The 22280-nt window shown below is 31.8% G+C and overlaps 1 protein-coding gene across 3 annotated transcripts in view; it reads left to right on the top strand.

The window, feature by feature from the left end:
• The window catches only part of LOC128982760 (5-hydroxytryptamine receptor 1), a 165804-nt gene extending 147566 nt beyond the window's left edge, over window positions 1-18238 (top strand). For 2 of the 3 annotated variants that reach the window (XM_054401720.1, XM_054401719.1), the window contains 3 exons: window positions 2501-2645; window positions 5432-5569; window positions 16065-18238. In XM_054401720.1, coding sequence (XP_054257695.1) covers window positions 2501-2645; window positions 5432-5569; window positions 16065-16583 — 802 coding nt within the window. In that variant the 3' untranslated portion in view covers window positions 16584-18238. The remainder of the gene's footprint in view (window positions 1-2500; window positions 2646-5431; window positions 5570-16064) is intronic. The other variant, XM_054401721.1, reaches the window with a different exon arrangement.
• Window positions 18239-22280: the final 4042 nt, after the last annotated feature.

The raw sequence follows: 22280 nt of genomic DNA, 5'->3' as shown, positions 1-22280 counted from the left end.
CAGCTCGCCCACACAATCTTTAACCTCTTACTGCTATCCAGCCATAAGGTTATGTTCAACTAGCTAACTAGAACCTAGAAAGTCATATGCACATAACTTTAAAGAGGCTTGTAATTTCCATACAAAATAAAGTACTTTAAACGTAGCAAAATAGTCTATGGAGAATTAAATGTACAAAACACTAATTAATAAGTGAGTCAATTTGGCTGTAATGTTTAAAGTATCATTGTAATGCCTTTCTACTTACTATTAAACAATCGATAATATATTTTTAATATTCTTGAACCAATAAAAAAAAATTGTAGAAAAAATGTTTACTGTTTAACAGAGTTTATTACACTAAATTAACTGTTGATTAATTACCTGTTAATGGATTATTCATATATCGCATTGTATCCAATTGAATAGAAATGAAAACTACAAAGCGCCAAACTAAAAATAAAAATTTACAGAATCAGGATTTGCTAAATGTGTTCCTGCGTTGTTTTTATGGTTATGAAAACATACTTTTAGTAATTGTATATATCTGTTTACATGTTTAAATCCTTACAATTCTTTATTACCAAATATTTCAGTTAAATTATTACCCGGGTTAACCTTAACACTAATAAATAACCTAAAAAGTCTCAACCCTTACCTTTACGATCTACGTTACACAACGTACAGGGTACAACGACAATGGGTAGTATAGGGGTATTATTGTAGTAGTTATTCTAGTGTTCATAGCTGTGACAATGGGTAGTATAGGGGTATTATTGTAGTAGTTGTTCTAGTGTTCATAGCTGTGACAATGGGTACGTGAGCCTAATGACTCATTGTGCTACTCTAATACACGTATCTAGTTGAACACAATACGGGGGAGGCACTCTAATACGCGAACTTCATTCATTGTAGCATCGATTGCAACAAACATATTATTTTCCAGTTCATAAGAAACAGTTTTTCAAAGAATCTCACAGAATGAAGAGTAGACAAACGTATTTATTATATCTTGGAAACCGATTTGTAGTATTTTCCATCAATAAACTATGGCAATGTGGTCCAAACGATAAAGGAGGTCCCTACAAGAGTAATTACAGAATAAATTATATTTTGGCTGTTAATGATGTTTTAAGTAAGAAATCCTATGCAAAGGTACTAAAAAATAAACGGCTATTATAGTAGTACAAATCGTCAGTTTATTTTTTGTCGAGGACAAACCTAAACGTTTACAAACTGATAAAGGCCAAAATGTACAACAAGAGGAATTACAAAGTTTCTAAAAAATAACCTTATAAAGTTCTTCATTACCAAGAATACTGATGTATAAGCCGTTGTTGTTGAAAGGGTTCAACCGGGCTTTGAAAACATAATTGAGGCGTTACCTTACACACAACAACAACTACCGTTGTATACATATTTTGGTAAGGCATTTTGACTCATAAAACTGCAGAATACACAGAAGTATTAAGATGGCACCAAATGAAGTGACAAGTATGCATACTATTGAAGAATGAGCTAACCTTTATGGGCAGCAAGACAAACTTTAAACGCCAAAACTGCATAGGCTGGTGACTTTGTAGGACTCTTAAAAAGCCAAGTAACTTTTATAAAGGACTATGCAAATTTTGGTGTAACGAAATTTTCCATGGTTAAGGGTGTAATAGTTTTCCAACCCCATGCATGATTATGCGACCTAAGCAATGAACCAATCTATGTTTTTTTAAGACCTTAACAAGTTGTTTCGTTAAAACTCAATAAAATAATTACAACTGAAAGTACAGCTTCCAATAAATAGTACTATATGATGAAGAGGACACAAAGAATAATTTAACTCCTGAATTCCTGCAAAATTATTAAAAACAATATGAGGGATCAATTCCAATTAAAGCTAATTACTCAGGAAGCAACAGTGAGATATGTGTCTCAACACAAACGATACATACTGGGCTTTCTACAAACATCAGTTGGAAAGTGGAGTCAGTGTTTTGCACAGAGGTGCACCTTTCCAAAGAGGTCATGAAATCGTTAGTTTCCTTGGAGGACTGTACAGTAAAATAAAGAACAATTCTATTTAGTATTAAACTTTAAAATGATAAATATCTAACCATTAATAAATTTCTCACTGTAACTAATTATTTTAAAGAAAAATGCATATTTGATTAAATTAACATTTTGTGAAACTTTTGGTTTTTTATCAGTATTAATAGCTTTGCACAGAGTACAAAGTACAATTAAATTAATATATTAATAATTTACAATTAATGTATTAATAATTTACAATTAATGTATTATTAATTAACAGTTAATAATACAAGTAATGCATTATTAATTTAATGTATACGTCAATGAATGGATTATATTGGGTTTCTGAAGCAAAACTAATTCAGTCTGCACATTGCTAAATAACTGTTGTCCTCATATGTAAGAGTATGTTAATATTGGAAAAGTGCATATGAAACTCTTCAAATATTAAAGATGTTATCGCTAATAATCATAAATTTGATAACTTTGTTCACAGCGCCAAGAATGGTGGGGGGCCACCGGAAGCCAAGCTGGCGGCTAACGTCTCCACCGGAAGTTCCCCCGCAGTCTCTACCCCTGCTACCACGGGCAAACACCACCGCACCAGCACCACCAGCACTAACACGACGGTAAATCTAAATGTTAGTGTGATTCTTGAGATTATATGTATTTAATCTAGGGTTAATTTGGTGATTATCTGCTAGGGTTAAAAGGTTAAACCGTAAAATGTCCACGCGGGGTAAATATGCTCCAAACACGCTTTGATATGAGATATATTATAATAAAAGGCATCTCAGGGCTTATAGGCGATGAGTACGTTCCATATGATTCATTTACGACTCAATCTTGAATCATAGGTTGATATAGTGCCAGTTTCGTAATTTGGTAAAAGCATAGACTAAACAACACAAGTAGACTTCTTGTCCCATTGAACATTTCGAAGCACGTTTTTCGTGTCTAGTTCATGTACGGTGACACTGGGCGCTAGTGTTAATGAAATGTTGTTTTTATTATTTTAGGGTCAATTTCTTGATTTGTACAACATTGTATGGTTATATAACTAGGGGACAAGTTATTGTTTATGATTAGATCGTATTAATTGGTTAAACGAGGTTTTAAATGACTGTAATAACTGGAAACAAATTGTAAACAAAACACGACCTCTACATAAACCGTACAGAACTAACAATAAAATTGTCTTCAGCTGTTCCATAAGTATGAGAAATCTACTAAGGGAGTATGTTATCTATGGTAAAAGTTAGTTCTGTAGTCAGGAGACTGTTTACTCTATGCGGTAATGGCGTTAGCTAATAGGTTATGACTGTAGTGGAAAAAAGTTGTATTATTGAGAATTATTACAGCACTTGTATGCCAATTTCATTTATTTTTTATTTTTTGTGTAACATTCTAAAAATAATAATACATATATGTGATGGCAAAATTGTTTGGACCCATTTTACCTCATGCCGAGAATGAACTCTACTTACTGAGTGTGTGTTACTAGTACTAGTAGTGTGTTACTAGTAGTGTGTGTTACTAGTGTGTGTTATAGTACGGGGGCTTATCTGAAGGAAGATAAATCCGATTCAAGTCTTTATTGTTTACTATACAGATTATTGTAATCAACAATTAACTTTAATACTGATTCAACTGAATATAGCTGTCCGAAATATGTAAACTATAGTAAAAATGTACCCTTTTATTTTAAAAATACCATTGTAACTACCACTGCTTACTTATGTGCCAGATTGCTGATACAGTTTTTATAATCAGCCTTTGTCATCTCCTTGTGTTTTTATTCTCTAAAGTACAGTAAATAGGGCTATTTCAAATTATGTAGAAACTAACAATTGTAATGAATCTAACTACCTAACGTAATAATGGATCTAGATATTGTCAAAATGTTTAATAGGGAAGAAACAACCGATTCTGAAAAGACTATGAATATTGTTAAAATAATGTACGTGTCTATTTATCGAATCAAATAATTAAATTCTTGGTTCCAAATAACTTTGAAATTACGATTACATTTGAAATTTACTTTAAATTGTGCTTTAAATCAACTAGTATACATAACATTGAACATTGCATAACAGACAAAGGTTCTCTACGGGTCATCGTATACAAGGGTTCCGCAGACAATACAAATGCTAGTTCATACCTCATATAACCATCCCCTATGATAGAAAACGCTGAATCTATCAAATTCTGTTTCAATCCTTTAAAGAATGGCTTGTGAAAATAGTATTCAAATTGTTAAGGAAGATCATGAGACAGGATATTGCTTGGAGTCAGGGTACACTTGTAGGATACAAGAATAATGAATCCATGCGTTTACTATCAGTAACTCTGTTGTGATAAACAACTAACTATCTTTGAGCTAAACTATACGCCTGGCTTGCTAACAATAGATGGACTGTTTTCAATGTGTATGATAGATTTTTTATCCATTGTATTTATACATATATTGATCTAATAACTTTATAAGAAACACAAGAACAGTAATTTAATTTTGGATCTAATTTTATTCAACTCACGCAAGGATCAATCAAAAAACGAATTTGACCAGTAAACCTTGTTTGCTAGTCTTTATGATTACTGTATATAAATTGTAATTTATTTTTAAAATTTACATCTTCTTGAACATTGTTCTCTGCTGTAGAACAAAGAATAATATAACATAACTATTTTACAAGTTTGTCCAAAACTAAATATGAAACAAGAATTATTATAATTATAATGGTGGTTTCTTATCATGCTAATTGAAAGTTTAATGGCTGTCAAAGACATTAAATATAACACTTGTTTCTCCAAATTGAACTTCTTCCAAAATTGTTAGACTTAATTAGGAATTGTTCATCTTGAACCAATTAGTAATCCATAAACATCAAATGTTGATACTTTATATTTTCCGAATAATAGGGGATAGTTTTCTTATATATCTTCACTTTTTCTTCGTGGACTTCCATAGGCTGACTTTCGTTTGTCTCGAGACGAATTATTAGGTCAATAATGCGACCGCATTCTCTTTCTTTGTCAATAGCAATGTTATCACAGCCTCACAGAGCTCTCTTCGTTATATTAAAAGCTGTGACTTCTTCGTAGACCTGTTAACTTTTTTTTGCGTAAGTGTAAGTTTTACAGTCACTGTATCAATACAGCATGCAAAATGCAACAGTTGCATTAACTACTTACACAAGTGTTATGTCCAGAAATCTTTGTTTACAGTTGAGGGCTTAAATACTCTATTGTCATGTTACTATAAAATCCATGATATAATGTAAACACAGCTATGTAATAAGGACACTAGCTTTGTTTTTAAGAATAGATCTTTTATGACGTCCTTTACGGATATGCTCTGGTAATATAATTATAGTACCTCACGATGCGTTGCTGATTTTGATATAACTTGATCCTGTTGTTGCAGTGTAGTGGAGGACAAAACAACGCCGGCGCCGCTCCAGTAACGCCTAGTAATTCACGATGCTTCGGTCCACGACGTAGCAACGAATCACAGTGTCCTATGCTGCAGAGTGCTTCAAAAACTGTTAGAAGCAAACTTAGGGTGAATAGTTTGAAACTGCTAGTTGTGTTTTACTCATTTTTTTAAAGAGCATAAACAACTGAATTTGAAATAACTATTATTATGGCATTAGAATATTTTCTAATTTAAAGAATTAGGTGGTTTTTATCCTGTTTCCATTAGGGATTGCTCTTTATTGGATGAGGATCATTACTGTAGAAGAAAAAGACAAATGATAAATATAACTAGTAAGCCCCAATTTGTTAAGTTATATTATAATTTCTCGCGTTACTTTTTAAATACAGGGTGATTGATATAAGTGTGCCAGCTGTTTTATTCGAAAACTATAAGAGATATCAAAATAAGCTAAATGGTAAGTGCCTTGGATTTTTTACTGTAAAAATTGTAGTCAAGTCGAAAAAACACATTTTAGCCGCCATTTTTCCAATATGGCCGCCAACTTAGATTTTTCTTATGTAACACCCTGTATTTTATGATGTATTCCGGTAGAAAATGTAATTTTAAGACAATTTTACTCTTGTGTTTTTTCATAAACCTAACCGTTTTGAAGATAAAAATAGTTAAAGTTTTGAAATTTCGGCATGAGAAAGAGTTTTAATTTAGGCCTAAAGCAAGCATGCCAGCTGTTTTATTCGAAAATTATTTGAAATTTCACAACTTTAACCATTATCTTTGAAACGGTTAGGTTTATGAAAAAAGACACAAGAGTAAAATTGTCTTAAAATTACATTTTCTACCGGAATACAGCATAAAATACAGGGTGTCCCATAAGAAAAATCAAAGTTGGCGGCTAGGGTGAGTTTCTACTGACCGTGTTAACTTCGCCAGTGGGTTCTACTCACTAAAAGGAACAAAAAAGTTCCTATAAACCCATGTCCGATTTTCGACCGTTTGGCTGTTTTGGGGGATTTTGTGTTTTTCTTATTTTATTAGACTTTGCTCCACAATTTATGTAATAAAAACTTAACCAATTACTTTAGAGAGTTATAGTTAAAATCATTGGAAAGAACATTAAATTTGCTATAAATCAAAGGTTTCATTCAACAATTATACCATTACATAGTCCACGTTATAACCAAAATAAAGTAAAAATGTCATTAAATTAATTTATTACGATAATTTTCATGGGCCTCCTTTGATACATAAATCTGCATTTATGCAATGTTGAAATGAATAAAAAACTTGGCATTTTAATAATCTTTCAAATGATATGCTATTCAATACTATTATTGATATAAACCAGTGAGAAATTACTAATAAACTGCAATAAAACACGGTTTACAGATTTTGTTTTTGCACAGTTTTACTGTTAATAATAATTACTGTGTACTCCATGATGTATTTTATTGAACTATCTGATAAAAGTTGTACATTATTTTAACTTTTAAATATTTATTAAAATTATCTGAATTAATAAAATGTATAAACTCAAGGTTTTTCACATTTTCAAAGATGTAGTGTGTTTGATTCTTAAATGCTGTGTAATTAGTTTTACCTTGTGCTTGATTAAGTCAGCTTTTATTGATTTGTCATCTATAGCTAGATAACTCAGCTGCTTGAACATACCTTATTGAGTAATTTGCTGTTTTAACTTTATATTTCCAAGTCAATTAAGAGTTTTTCAACATTTATTAAAATATGGAGCCTTTTACCAATCAAGATTATGCCAACATGATGAATACAGTAATTATTATTAACAGTATAAAGAGTATAAGAAGGGTTGAATAAAAAAATGGCGGCTAAAATATTTTTTTTCGACTGGACTAAAATTTTTAATAAAAAATCCAAGGCACTTACATTTAACTTTTTCGATATCTCTTATAGTTTTTGAATAACCTTTTTACTTCATATATCACTTTACTAATATCAACTTATTAAATGTCTATCTACTCTAATGTATTTGTAAAAAAATTCGTTTTTTATTTTATTTCGATTTTCACTATTCACAAACCCTACTCTCCTTATATTATTACTTCGATAAAACCAAAAACTCAGTTGTGAACATACTTTACTAACATAATCTGTTACCGCAAAGATTTCTTTATAAGGGGTTCTTTAAGGTGGAGCTTGAAATTAACTTGCCAACCTCCTCTAATGTATTCGTGAAATTCATATAACGTAATATTGACTGTTTCACTGACTGCTTTGTTACAACTTAACTCTAATCTACTAATAAAGACTAACAGCTAGGGGGCCTGGGGCGAGTTTAAAACATATAAACTTGTATGTTATCCGCATAGTCATAGTGGATTTTGAGTTGAAAAGTAAAACATTCATTTAGAGTAGTAGTTTGAAAGGACATACAGTACAAGTGATTAGCTTTACTTTGCTATGAACACAACACTTTTCACCCTGGATCCCAAGCCCTATAATGTTCGAAGTTGAACCATTCGATCGCATGAGTGTACAATGAATTTCAAGTTTAAGGCTATTACTTACATTTTTAATTTTACACGCTTTCACAATACTCGTATAGCGCCCAGTAACATATTTTTGTTTTGTTTTATTAATTAAATTGAATCCAACATTCGACGGACACAAGTGTGTGCGAAATGTTATACTCAGTTATAAGGAAATGCACTTATGCACTTTTAGGGCTTGTGCAACATTTTCTCAAAAGTCAAAAGTGTTGATGTTTGCAATGAAAATAATTGATTAATAAACTTTTTTAACAAGTCTTTTAATATAAATTTAAGAACATAGTAGATAACATTTAATTAGTAAAATTATTGTTCATTAAGAAGGGTTGAAATCCATGATGCCGAGGACATAAATATGGTAGTTATTCATAGAATAACAGAAATAACCTACAGAAATAACCTATGGTAGTTATTTTGCGCCTAGTGAGCAAATTACTAGTGTGAGGGAAAATATTGACACAAGAGGCTTGCTGAGAGTGCAATTTGATCACTTATTGCTTATTATATCTTTTCTACAGTTTTTTTTTTATGTAAACCAAAAAAAATTGCAATATTGTAAAAACATTACTGTGCTCAATAAACATACTTACAACATTCGGGTCAGTATGTTTGATGGCTGAACTGATATTGAGTCTAAGTGCACGTGCACATGTTAAACGCAATGACATAATGTATTGGCAATTTCAAGTACGAGATTACAAGTACCCTCCACTTACACACTGTTGATCAACTTTATCAATGAACAGCTACTTAATTTTTGAACTAAAATTCTGTTAATTACGTTTCTTTATAAAATAGTATCGGGGTCGGAGCAATGGCTTGGTTTAGTTTATTTCGATTGTAAAAGCTATACGAAGGAAAATCACGTTTTATTTACAACACATTTTTACCTTTATTATTTAAGTTTCAGTTGAATTTTAATTTCAAAAACAATTATGAAACTTTAACCTTGCAATCCAAAACATATTAATTTATTTTACAGTCGATAGTAAAAATCACTCGTTTGCAATTAATAGCCTATACTCGAATAAACATTGTCTTGGAAGCTAGTTTACATTTAAAAAGCCAATTAAAAATCTTTTTAACATTTAATTTACTTTGTTGTTGTTAGCCTCCGAAAGATGTTGAATATAAAGAACTTGTGTCAATAGCTTTTTTTTGTCCAAAAATGTTGTTGCCACAACATTTTTCCATTACAAGAAGCACGTATTTACACTATTCTTTTGAAATTTACATAAAATGAATATAATGTTTTTAAATATTCCACTGTAAACCAAAGTTTGGCTCAATACTTCGCGGATTAAGTTTTAGTAGGAGATAGTCAAGAAAATAATCAGTATTTGATCGTATTAATCTTCATTGTAATATTTGCTCAATAATAACAACTCATGATTTCCCCTTTGTACTTTATATTATAATTTGCTAGAATGTTGTGAATGGATTGTTAAAAACGCATGTTACAAGTCTTTTGTTTACGTTTTCTTTGTTAATTTGTTCAACCAACATAGTTACTTGGCAACCCATAAGGTCAATATTAAATATTAAAATATTCAAATGAGTTGTGTAGTGAAATGCGAATTTTACTGAGGCCGTGGCTGACGTCAATAATGTTTTAGGCCAGAAATAGATTATTTACAACATTTTGAAGGCTACATACATTAACACTGCGCATATAACAGTATATAAAATATGATACGTATAGAGTGGGAAAAATCACAGGAAAGTGAAATATTACAAAACGTTTTAAAGATAGAGCTTCAAAAACTTGGTACACAGTTACTGGGAAAGAAATTCATTTTAACACATTATTCAGTGATGCTCTACTTCTTCAAGGGAGTGGCCCGTTGGGAGTGAGAAGAAAATCCTAAATGTAAACATAGGTTGATAAGCTGCAACCTACTCCTCTTTATAAATGGATTTCAAAATATGAATTTACTTAAAATAGATAATAAAATTCCCATAAAGTTACAATAAAATATATTTAGGTTCTATAGCTATTAACAATCTCATTGGGCTAGGCTATGACAGTGAAATATATTTTGGTCTAGGTTTTTGATGGGCTAGGCTAGATAACAATTTGGAGAGCAAATTATCTTAAATCTAGGGGTTGGTTCGTGCCGGGTATGAAATTCTGATAGGCTAATTAACTTAATTTATACAGTACTAAAATAGGCTAAATAAAATGACATAGGCTAATAATGAGAATAAAAAAATTTAGGCTATAAGTTCTTAATTTGAAAGTCACTTGAATTTAGTCAATTCACAATGTGGTGGTTGAAAATTGATGATGAGTTTTTTTAAAGTGTTAATTGAGGTTGATATTACCAATTTTGTTGAATAGTGATTTTCTTCTTTCTTTATGTCTCTTTATATTCAATATTTATTTGTATTCTGAATGTTAATTTTTACTTTTGAATATTTAAATCACTGGAGACTTGGCTCCCATTCCATCTCTCTCTATATCTTCCACCACCAGCACATTTTCTTCCTTTTCTTTCTTTCCTTCCAACAATTACTTCACACCTGGACACTGGACAGTACAAAAGAAATATTTCCTACCTAGACACCATTTAATTTTAGAATATTATTTTTGAATATAGTTTTTCTTCTTCACTAATTTATATTTCATTAAATTTAAATATTCTTTTTGAAAATACAGTAATTAATAAATATTGAAAGTAATTTAGCTACAATTCACATATGAGTACATTCATGTTTTATCTCAATATCCCCTCAGAAATGATGGTATGGTGATGAATCAACAGAACATTATTTCGATAAGATAATGAATGAATGTATGACAACTTAACTAATTTACATAAACAGAACCTTTTTTTATCTAGAATAAAAACAAACATTGAAAACATAAATATAACCTGATAAAACATAACATGGGACGTTAACACAACAAAACATGATTAATAATATTATTATTACAAACAAACAGTAGTAAAGAACAGAAACAGTGGAAAGCATAAAGTGGTTTTGTGTCTATATATTTGTGATGTGTGAGTGTGTGGGAATTAACCGTTTCCTATTGTCTATCAGTCTATCACCACTGAACACACAGTCCTCTCATCTTTTATAAAAGTTTATCTTGAGCACTATAATTGTCTTTTAAACAATACGGTCATTTTCACTGAAAGATTGTTTATGCACTTGATTTTCAGAGAACAGGAAAGGGAATTAAACATTTTAGTTGTTCACGAGGGGAAAATACTTCTTGATTGAAGAAATGTGGTATGGACCGAATTCTTCTGGGTTTTCTAAACTACTAATGAAGTATGTCGATGATCCTAACACTCTGCTAATCTTGAATGGTCCTTCATACACTTCAAATAGTTTGGCAGTCTCGCCTTGCGCTAAATTTGAAAGAGGATGATTTCTTATGAGTACTAAATCACCTGGATGAAAATAAGTTGGATGTGATTTGTTATGGTTGTTGGCTATTTTATTACGCTTTTCTTTTATTATATGACATAATATCCCTTCTGTACTAACTTTGTCAAACTTTAATATTTTCTGTGAATCATTTATATTTATTATTATTTGTTCTTGATTGAAATCCATAACAGTTTTCCATAAGCTTAACGCGTCCATTCCGAATATAATAGGTCTTACTAAATTTGGTACAATCAACATTTGAATGTTCGTGATTTGATCATCTATGGTGATTGGCAGCATTATTATTTTTGATATTTTCTTTGATTTATCATTTACAGCGGTTTTAATACTTGTACCAACAACTGGTAGTTGTTCATGACGGCCAATGTTTATTTGGTTCTCAGAGTACCAATTTTCAGACATACACGTTACGTTTGAACCTGTATCAATAAGAGCATTTACAGAAATATTATTAATTTTAATTTTGATTTCTGGATAATGAATTGGAATTTGTTTTAATGAGCATTGTTCATTAAGACTTGGTTCTTCTGTAAGTAGGAATTCTCGGTCACAATAGATATTACATATAGTTTGAGCGTCTTCGTCATTTGGTTTATAATTATTAATTTGCCTACTTAATCCGATTTTGTTAATATTTGGCACTGAAGATCTTTGTTCATTTAATTTAGATTCTGATGTTGATTGTAGGCAACTATTATCGACAGTGCCTAACAGTTTAAAGGCTCCTTATATTCGTTAGGAGTTGTTGGGGAAATATTTGGTTGATTTGGACTTCGTTCGATAGTCATGTGGCATATTTGTTTTTGTTCATGGGTAGGATATCGCCTTCCGTCATTTTGATTAACGTGGTAATTGGGTTTGGAACTTGTCTGGTTATTCGCTGGTGGTTGATAATTATTTGTCCTACGGTCGTTATATCTATTATAAGGGTGATCATTTGGTTGAGGTGCTGTCCGGTAGTATTGGTTCTTTGGAACATAGGCTCTATTATCGTAACGGTTTCGATTTGAATCTGATCCCCTCCATTCTTTCTTATGTGGATCATTATAATCTTCATTTCTTCGTGATTGCTCGTTGAATTTGTTTTGCGGATTTTGATGTAAGTTTGAGATGTATGGTTTATGTTGATTTTCCTTCTGTTGATCTTTGATGTCTTCCCGTAAAAGTAAGGCTTCAAACCCTTGGATAGTAGTTATATTTTGTACTCGTCGTGCATTCTGGATTAGTTCTTCGAAATGTTCGCACAGGCAATCCACTATTTCTTCTTCATCAAGGGGTGGTGTCAATGATTGTAGTGTGAGGACACGTTCGACAAAATATTCAGATCGTGAGAGATTACCATTGTTACGATATTTTTCAGATTCCAGTCTTTGTCTGATTCCTCGTTGTGTGTCTTTATTCCAGTATTTGCTTTCGAACATGTTTTGGAAACATTCCCAATTACTTACGTCACGTTTCACTAGGTTAAACCAACGTGCAGCGTGATTTTCTAGGCTATTTTCAATAACGGCAGTTAAAAATTCAACATCGTCATCGTTTGGATTCTTTTTAAGGAGACTTTTCTTGTAATATTTAAATAATTTGGCAATGAACTCTTTAGGGTTATGTCCTCTACCATTGAATTTTGGTAATGTCATATCTGACACGATTCCGGAGTTTCCGTTACATGTAACATAGATATGTTGAGGGGACGATGTTACTTGTCCATGTTTAGTGATATTTTGTTTTATTTTAATAATCTCCTCACTTTGTTTTTGTAGATTCTGTTGGATAGCTGAAATTTCTTGACCTTGATTTTTAATAACGATCAGTGAATTTTGTATTTCATGGGCATTTTGTTTTGATTTTGCTGTTATAAGTTGTTCATGTTCCAACCTGAATTGGTTTATCTGTGAATGAATATCATATTTTTGTTTTTGTATTTCCATATTCACTTTTTCAAGAGTTTGAGAATTATTTTGGATTATCATGGACTTCATTTCGGATTTTTGTTCTTCTAAGTCTTGGATTAAATTTTCACGTATTTTGGTATCACATTCATATATTTCCGCTTTAAACGTTTCTTTCATTGTAAGGATCTCTTTGGAATTTTGAATCTGAGTTATTTGTATCTGATCCATTTCCTTACGCATGTTTTCTTGGTTAGTTTTAACAGAGGTGATTTTTTCTTCAAGGGAAATCTGGCACTGTTTAATTTCACGCTGAATTTCTGATTTTAAATTATCATTTTGTAATTTTATTTCTGACATTTCAGATTGCATTTCTAATTTTAATGTGTCGTGTTGTGAAATTATTAATGCATTATTCTGTTGAACCATTCGCATTAATTGAAGAATAGAATCATTCATATTTATTTCACTCGCAGCTGTTAGAGGCAGTGATGCGATGTCTGTGACTCCAGTCGTATGTTCATTCGATGTCAGTGTGGTGGCTTTCATGGTGACGTCACTCACATCAGCTGATTTGTCTGTCTGTTGTTGTGACGATTCATCTCCGCCGTTCTTCTTATCCTCTATGTCAAGTCCTTCTGCTGTGTCCAGTTCTCGTTCCACCATTCCCTGTGTTCCCATTGGCTGGTGTGAATTCGATGCGGATGTCATGGCGGCGTTGTCTTGTGCGTCTGCTGTGTTGTCTGTTCTAGTTCTAGTAGTGACGCTTTGTGTATGACTGTGTTCTTGTAGATCGTGTCCTTCGTTGTGCTGTGTGTTCATGTCGTTTGATTGTATGTTGTTTACGGTGTTCACAAAATTATCTTGCTTATTAGCATTTGCTAATTCGCCACAATTATCGTCTGGGTCTGATTCACTGTCGGTATTGTAAGGCAAATTATTTTCGGCTGCCTTCCACGATAACTTCGGCTTTGGTCGTAAATTGTACCTTTTGTCATCGTCACTCATATTGATTAAATGATTATTCCCTGTGTTGTTGTATATATTTTTTATTTGTGTATTTGAAGGTTTGTTAGTTGTGTGTTAATTTGGTTACTAGGGCCTATCTTAAATTGTGTAGGTTAATCGTAGGTTAGGCCTAGATCAGAATTTTCAATAGCCCACTCGTTGTGACGCCATTTTGCAACCTACTCCTCTTTATTAATGAATTTCAAAATATGAATTTACTTAAAATAGATAATAAAATTCCCATAAAGTTACAATAAAATATATTTAGGTTCTATAGCTATTAACAATCTCATTGGGCTAGGCTATGACAGTGAAATATATTTTGGTCTAGGTTTTTGATGGGCTAGGCTAGATAACAATTTGGAGAGCAAATTATCTTAAATCTAGGGGTTGGTTCGTGCCGGGTATGAAATTCTGATAGGCTAATTAACTTAATTTATACAGTACTAAAATAGGCTAAATAATATGAGATAGGCTAATATTGAGAATAAAAAAATTTAGGCTATAAGTTCTTAATTTGAAAGTCACTTGAATTTAGTCAATTCACAATGTGGTGGTTGAAAATTGATGATGAGTTTTTTTAAAGTGGTAATTGAGGTTGATATTACCAATTTTGTTGAATAGTGATTTTCTTCTTTCTTTATGTCTCTTTATATTCAATATTTATTTGTATTCTGAATGTTAATTTTAACTTTTGAATATTTAAATCACTGGAGACTTGGCTCCCATTCCATCTCTCTCTATATCTTCCACCACCAGCACATTTTCTTCCTTTTCTTTCTTTCCTTCCAACAATTACTTCACACCTGGACACTGGACAGTACAAAAGAAATATTTCCTACCTAGACACCATTTAATTTTAGAATATTATTTTTGAATATAGTTTTTCTTCTTCACTAATTTATATTTCATTAAATTTAAATATTCTTTTTGAAAATACAGTAATTAATAAATATTGAAAGTAATTTAGCTACAATTCACATATGAGTACATTCATGTTTTATCTCAAAGCACATCAAAATAAACGTCTTTTTACTAGTAGAATACAACACCATAGAATTTAGCTCAAACGGAAAACCGAGTCAAAAATGGCACTCATTCAAAAATATCTTGAATCTGTCATTTTGAAGGTTTGAACGGTTGCAATTTTTTACTCAATTGTTCTTTTATGCTAAAATTTCCTGAATTGTATTCTACTAACTAAGACCTTTAATTCGATGTGCAATTGACCTATTCGTACGTTTATGATTTTATTCCGACTTCTAGCGGGCTAGGCAGTAGCGTATTGCAGTCAAATGCAAATTCAATACATGTTTGAACAGCTGTAATTTTTCTCTCAATTGTTCGTTTGAGTTTGGGTTTGCAGAAATGTATTTTACCAACAAAGGACTTTTATTTGATGTGCATATCAACCTATGCTCATATTTAAGATTTTCTTATTACTCCTAATAAACCTTCACCCTGAGTTGGTAGCGCATCTCTGAATAATGTGTTAAATTGATTTTAATGCCCATTAACAATGTACTAAGTTTTGAAACTCTATCTTTTCTTTATACCACCCAACTCTTGTTGATTAGTAAGTCACAATAAACCTGTCCTTTTTTAGTTATCTCCTGAACTGAGTAAACTTAATGACGAAAGTACTGGGCAAATTAAATGTTGAGAAATGAGCTGTTTTGCAAATGAATTTAGGTGAAAAAAATGCCACGTTGTTTGTATTTTTTTAAATCGAAGTAGATTTTTAAACGCTTGCATAGTAGTCTTGTTCATAATCACTTGTTGATGTTGGTCCAGGGCGCTGCACGGCGAGGACGGCGTGGTGGAGGAGGAGAGGTGGGTGATCCTACCACCAACGGAGGCTCAGTAGCGCACACCAAGAAGCTCCGGTTCCAGCTGGCCAAGGAACGCAAGGCGTCCACCACGCTGGGCATCATCATGAGTGCATTCACCATCTGTTGGCTTCCATTCTTTGTGTTGGCCCTGGTGCGACCCTTCTTGTCTGATCCAGATGCTATCCCTTCCTCTCTCTCCAGCCTCTTCCTGTGGCTAGGCTACGCCAACTCCCTCCTCAACCCCGTCATCTACGCCACTCTCAACCGAGACTTCCGGAGACCCTTCCAACAAATTCTGTACTTCCGGTGTGGCTCTCTGAACCACATGATGCGTGAGGAATTCTACCACTCTCAGTACGGGGACCCCGAACCCCAGCACCAGTACTGTGTGGTTGGAGGAAGCCCTGATCGAGTAACAGAGCACCAGCTGGCGGACGAGGTCGGCCCGGAAGACAGGAAAGGAACTGAGTCGTTTCTATGATGTACAGTGCCAGACACGTTCGGACTTGCTGTAAGACATTGAGACGACGCGTAAATAAATGTAAAATATGTTGTAAATGTGTCGATTGTACATAGACTATAATGTTGAATGTGAATTAAGATTATATTACTCGTAAAACTTACGGCCTATGAGAATATTACAAGAAAACACAAATAATGATCGATGTTTTTTATCAGTTTAATGTAACCCATATCAACTCTATTCATGTTCAAATTCTTTCATAAAGTAATGCAACGTTGTTAGATGTTTACAAAGTGAAACACTATGATTTCGTGTTTTTTATTACAATTACACCATGTCTACCTAATTAAAAGTATTCCACGTTTATTTCTAGTCAAGTTTTAAATTTAAGAGGTTCGACTACTGTACCAGGAAAAGATACATGCTGTTTAGCATTTCTTACATATAATGAATTTTAAAGAGGGCATTATAGTTAAAATGTGCTTGATGTTAAGTTCCGTCATTAATTAAATTTCAAAAATGTAAAATGTAATTTTGTAATAATATACGATAATGTACGATAAGCAATAATATGATGTGTTTTAGACTCGTCCGTCGTAATTATTGTGTCAGTTAATATTATTTATCCTAGTCTTTGTAGAACCTTGTTTTAGTTCAGTTAGATATTATTTGTAATCATGAGAAAACAACATAGTACAAAAATAAAACTTATTAATTACCTACAATAAAAAAAAATATTTGAAACACTTGTAAATTCTAAATTGTTTTGATTGTTTAAACATATAATGTATTATAATTTTTACCTTTTAACTTAAACAACAAAAGACCTTAATTTTTACGTTTACTGTATAACTTCTCAAGCTGCAAGCACAAAGAATCAGCTTCACTTAGGACCTACACAAAGTACGATATTTTCATTTCCCTTAACAATACTGTATTCTGTCGGTCTAGTTTCATTGATGTTATTTTCCATGTGATGATGTACAAGATAATGAGACCTTTTGTGAAACAAATACAATAAACAATCACTAGGAATTGCTTCAATTTTATAAATTTATATAGCTATTATTTTTATACACAAGACTACTAGAGTTGATTTCAACTATGTTGGCTTGGATAAAAACAGTTTTACACGAAAATAAATAAAAATTACTCTTTCCAAAAGGGATTAGATTCTTAAAAAAAGTGTAACACTAAATGTTCTAAAAGTCAGTTTTGGTTTCGTATAGCCTAAAGAATAATTTATTAATAGGTCTTTAATAGCGTCGATATCATTTAAAAAATTGTGTGTATTAAAATACAAGTTTTCTTCAAATATTCTTACAATAATTGCTGATTATATGTAATGGATATAAACAAATTAGGTTAAAGCTTAAACGAAGATCTGGAATAACACATTCTACTTCGTATTATTTACCAAGGATACTAGTTTGAAATTGTTGTTTGTAGGGATGTTCGATGGATGTTCTCTTAAATAGACAGACTTAGTACTAATTAATACTAATAGAAATCAAAATGTTCATCCATATTACGACATCGAATTGATACATATTTTATTTTATTTTATTAGATATGTCATATAACTGTATATAATGCAATGTATATAAAGTTCTTGGTGTATTTTGTAAATGAAATAAATCTTAAGCAATTTGAATGTATAAATTAAAATTAAATAATGCAGAGACCTAAAACTGTGTTTACATGTTTTTTTTCTCCTTAAAACCCGTTCCTTTAAAACAGACAATCGTATAGTTATCAGTGAAAATGTTTTTCTATTTTTAACAATACATCTAAAAAAGTGCATTTACACCTAAGGTGTTCAAGACGTTTGAATGGTGTAACACCAAACTCTGCAATGTATTAGGCTTGTAGTGCTCCCCATTAGTAAACTGTAGTAACAAAAAAATTACAGAAAGCACATGGAATATTAAAGTTCAAATTGTCTACAATCTAGCTCTAGTTAGATTTATAAAATGCAGTAGCCTAAATACTTAATGTGTTCTAAAATCAGACGATGATATATACTAAATTCATTTATTTGATCTTAAATTAAATTTCTTTCGTTACACAACACATTGTCCCTCACAATTGACAACATGCCAGTATGTTTGTTTTGATTTGACCTCAAAAATTGACATGTGAACATTGAACACATGATCGCACCACCAATGTATATAGCCATTAACCTAACACCATCGATGTTAGGTTATATCATTGACTTAGTCAAAGGTTATATACATCGATGGATCGCACTCACTACAACCTACAGCCAAAAAGGTTCATCCGCAAAGATATTCCACCATACCTCAACCGCTTCTAGCTAAAAAAAATCCAACTGTACATGTTTATGGTTGAGTTTTCGACCACTGGACGACCTCTAGTTAGGCATAACTCTCTGTAATACAATTAATTATCTATTGACTTAGACTAACCAAGATTAAATATCTAGTAAGTATAATAGAATTTTTAGTTAAGGTAGTAATTATTAATTTAAGGCTAACGATGCTGAACATATAATGCCTTATATTACCTTGTCATACTTCATTATATTTCACCACCTTTACTTGCCTTGAAGTTCTTGTACAATCCCATGTCTAATAATGCTTTTAACAATGCCAAAGATTTTCAGCACGGTTTTCATCATAAAAGACTTCTGAAAACAAAATTCTCAAGTATTATCAATTATTGAAAAGCATACAATATTGAAAATTACACAGTTCATTCCCTACGTCTCTACGACTTCTGTTGAGTAAACAATTTAATTTTTTTATTTAAACAATTAACAATTAAACGATCATTAATCTAAACCATTTGTTTAATCCATCAGCTGGCTAACTTTTTTTTAATTTACATTTTCAGTTAGGCTAGTTTAGTTATATTTAGTATATTGCAAATATTATAGTAGTAAGAGGCAATTTAGGTTGGTATGGCGAGGAGAAAAAGTTTTTGCATGTAATATCATAAGTTAAAATTATATTTGTAAAAAAGAATTAATTTCCTAAAATCTATTTTGAGTGTAAAAAAATAACGAACATGTTGATCGAGAGTAGCAAGAAATTAAGAGGCTGACAATGCCGCTTCGTGTAGAATGAGAGTGATGATCAATACATATCAGTGAAACAGGTTCATGAAATGCACTATTTTGGTATAAAAAAATTTATTGGTCACTTGACACTTTCACTTTTAACAGTTAGAAAGTATGTTATCCAGATAATACTTTTCCACAATAGTAAGCTGCAGAGAGTTTCTGTCAACAGATCCATCCAGCATCAAATTAGAGCCTGGGATTGCAAGATTAGTTTTTATTTTATTTTAAAGGTGGCTCCAGTACACAAAAAATAATTTTAATGCTAACAAAATCATATTAAGTATGTCGGCTTTACTATACATTTTTTATCCTACATGTGTTGGGTTTTTTAGAAGCAAAGAAACTGCCACATTTTTTTTTATTTTTTGGGTTCGTACTTCTGTACTGTTCGTTTAACTCCTTTATATTCAACTATAATCAATAATTACTGTTGAATATACTCCCAACTATTATTTATACAATGGTTTGGTTAAGGATATAAAAAATAATTAACTATGTATTACCTATGTCAATATATTAAACGCTTTTAATCACTTGCAATATTACCGTCAGTAGTTAAGTTTTTGGTTTATAGAACATAAACTTGATAGCACGATTAAAACGCACAAAACCAAACACAAATACTGTACTAACATGCTACTAACCTGCATAGGTTTGTAGGCTTACATTGTGTGCATTTTATAAATGTCAAGGGTTGGTTTGTACATGACTGAGCCAGGCCGTGTGGTATGTTTAAGGTTAATAGCTTGAAACACGCATCACCTCCTCTGGCTGCAGGCCAGATCGTGTATGACATTTGGTGTTATGTGACTATTTCAATGTATAAGGAAATAGTATTCAGTTCAGAATCTAAATGTGTTGACTAAATGACAGTTACTAATTTGAACTAACGACAACTATTAAATTACGACACTATTTGCTAAATAACTTGATTTTGATTTAATATTTTACGTTTCCATTAGTAAAGGTTGAGAATTGTACTGAGATCAATATTGCGGAAACTTTTTTTCTTAAAAGAATAACACATTAGAATATTCCATTGTTGTAAAGGGGGTTAATTTAGGTTTAAAATCAATTGCTTGATAATCTTTTTAAATTTAATTTAATTTTGACTATAACAATTTGTTTTTATTTATTTTTTTTGAAAGGGGTTGGCGGCATCTTTTAACCTTGCATTTGCCTGTCCACATAGACTACAGATCTGTGTGTGGAACGTATCCAGCAAAGCAAGAGGTGAGCCGGTACAGTACAAAGGTAAACTCTACTGATAAAATGATCGTGGCAGTAACCAGGATCCGAACCCACGACATCGCTGCCTTGGGCCCAGAGTCCGTGACGCTACCAACTGAGCCACCGACTCACCTACTTAAACTCATTAAATACTATTCCAAAAAAATCTTCTTTTCGTGTTAGCTTTGATCCAGTTTTAGGTAAGTCAATTTTAAATTAAGAATGCTTTTTTTGAATTTTATTATATTAAATGTTGGTTGTGTAACTATGAAAAATCAACAAGAGCTCTCTAGCAGAAAGTTTGTTCATAATGTAATTTATTCGTTGTCCGTCTCCAGGAGAGTGCTTCTACATTACATTTACTCTGCATTATCCACTCACTGATTGCAAACAATTATGGTGTTTTATCTTTTAATGAACAAAACTAGTGATTTTATTAAAACGACTATAAAATGACGTATTTTATCATGAAATGTTATCACTAATTCAATCCTATTAACTACTAACGAAATTGAAAAATCTGCCTGTAAATGCCTAAAATATTTTTCATTTTTATGTGCATCTATAAAACAACTAAGACCACGCCGTAACGAAAACGCATCGCACGGTGCGGCCCAACAATGCAACCATAAATTATAATAAAATTAATAAACACGATCTCACAAAAACACAAAATTCTTATTCTTTATGAGCCAATCTTTACAGCCTAAGCACTGTTGGATTAGTTCTCACACTCCCTAAAACATTATGCCTTGGCGCTTTTTAGTGGAATAACTTTAGTCTAGGCATATTAGGAAAGTTAGCGGAAAGTTTAGGTACAGTCCTAATCATCACTTTTTTATGTTTTTTTGGGTCGCTGAACACGAATATGAGGTTTGCTTACAGATATTATACCCGGAACAATGTTTATTTTGTAAAAAAACCTAAAAATTTGGGCACTTTTTTAGGTTTTTGGAAAAAATCTCGGTATTTGTTTTTGAGAAGAACTTGTTTTGTAAAATTAAAGAGGAAATAAATTACTACAAGTTTCCTATATAATATTTGTTTCTATGACGAACCGTTACGCCACTAGAGCAGGCTAAAAATGGCCAGAAGAACAAAAAATTAAAACAATCGCTAAATGCTGCCGTTTTACATTAGGTTTCCATGGAAACAACCCATGTTTCGATAATTTTAACTATTTATTCATGATAATAATCTAAAACACTTAAAAATAAACAAACTAGTAGGTCCACTGACCACTAGCCTCCACCTTAAAGAAATATCCGTCTTTTAAAATTAAATTGGAGAAAATGGTGACAATCTTTTTTTTTATAATAGTAATAACCTCATTAATAGAAATAGGTTGGTTGGTAGGATCATGTAAATCACTCTCTTCGGGTTCAATTGAAGGTTGG

This window comes from Macrosteles quadrilineatus, unplaced genomic scaffold (genome assembly GCF_028750875.1).
Source record: "Macrosteles quadrilineatus isolate MER2022 unplaced genomic scaffold, UCM_ALF_1.0 Scaffold_1__1_contigs__length_201487025, whole genome shotgun sequence".
NCBI lineage: Eukaryota > Metazoa > Arthropoda > Insecta > Hemiptera > Cicadellidae > Macrosteles > Macrosteles quadrilineatus.
This window is presented reverse-complemented; position numbering and strand designations above follow the sequence as displayed.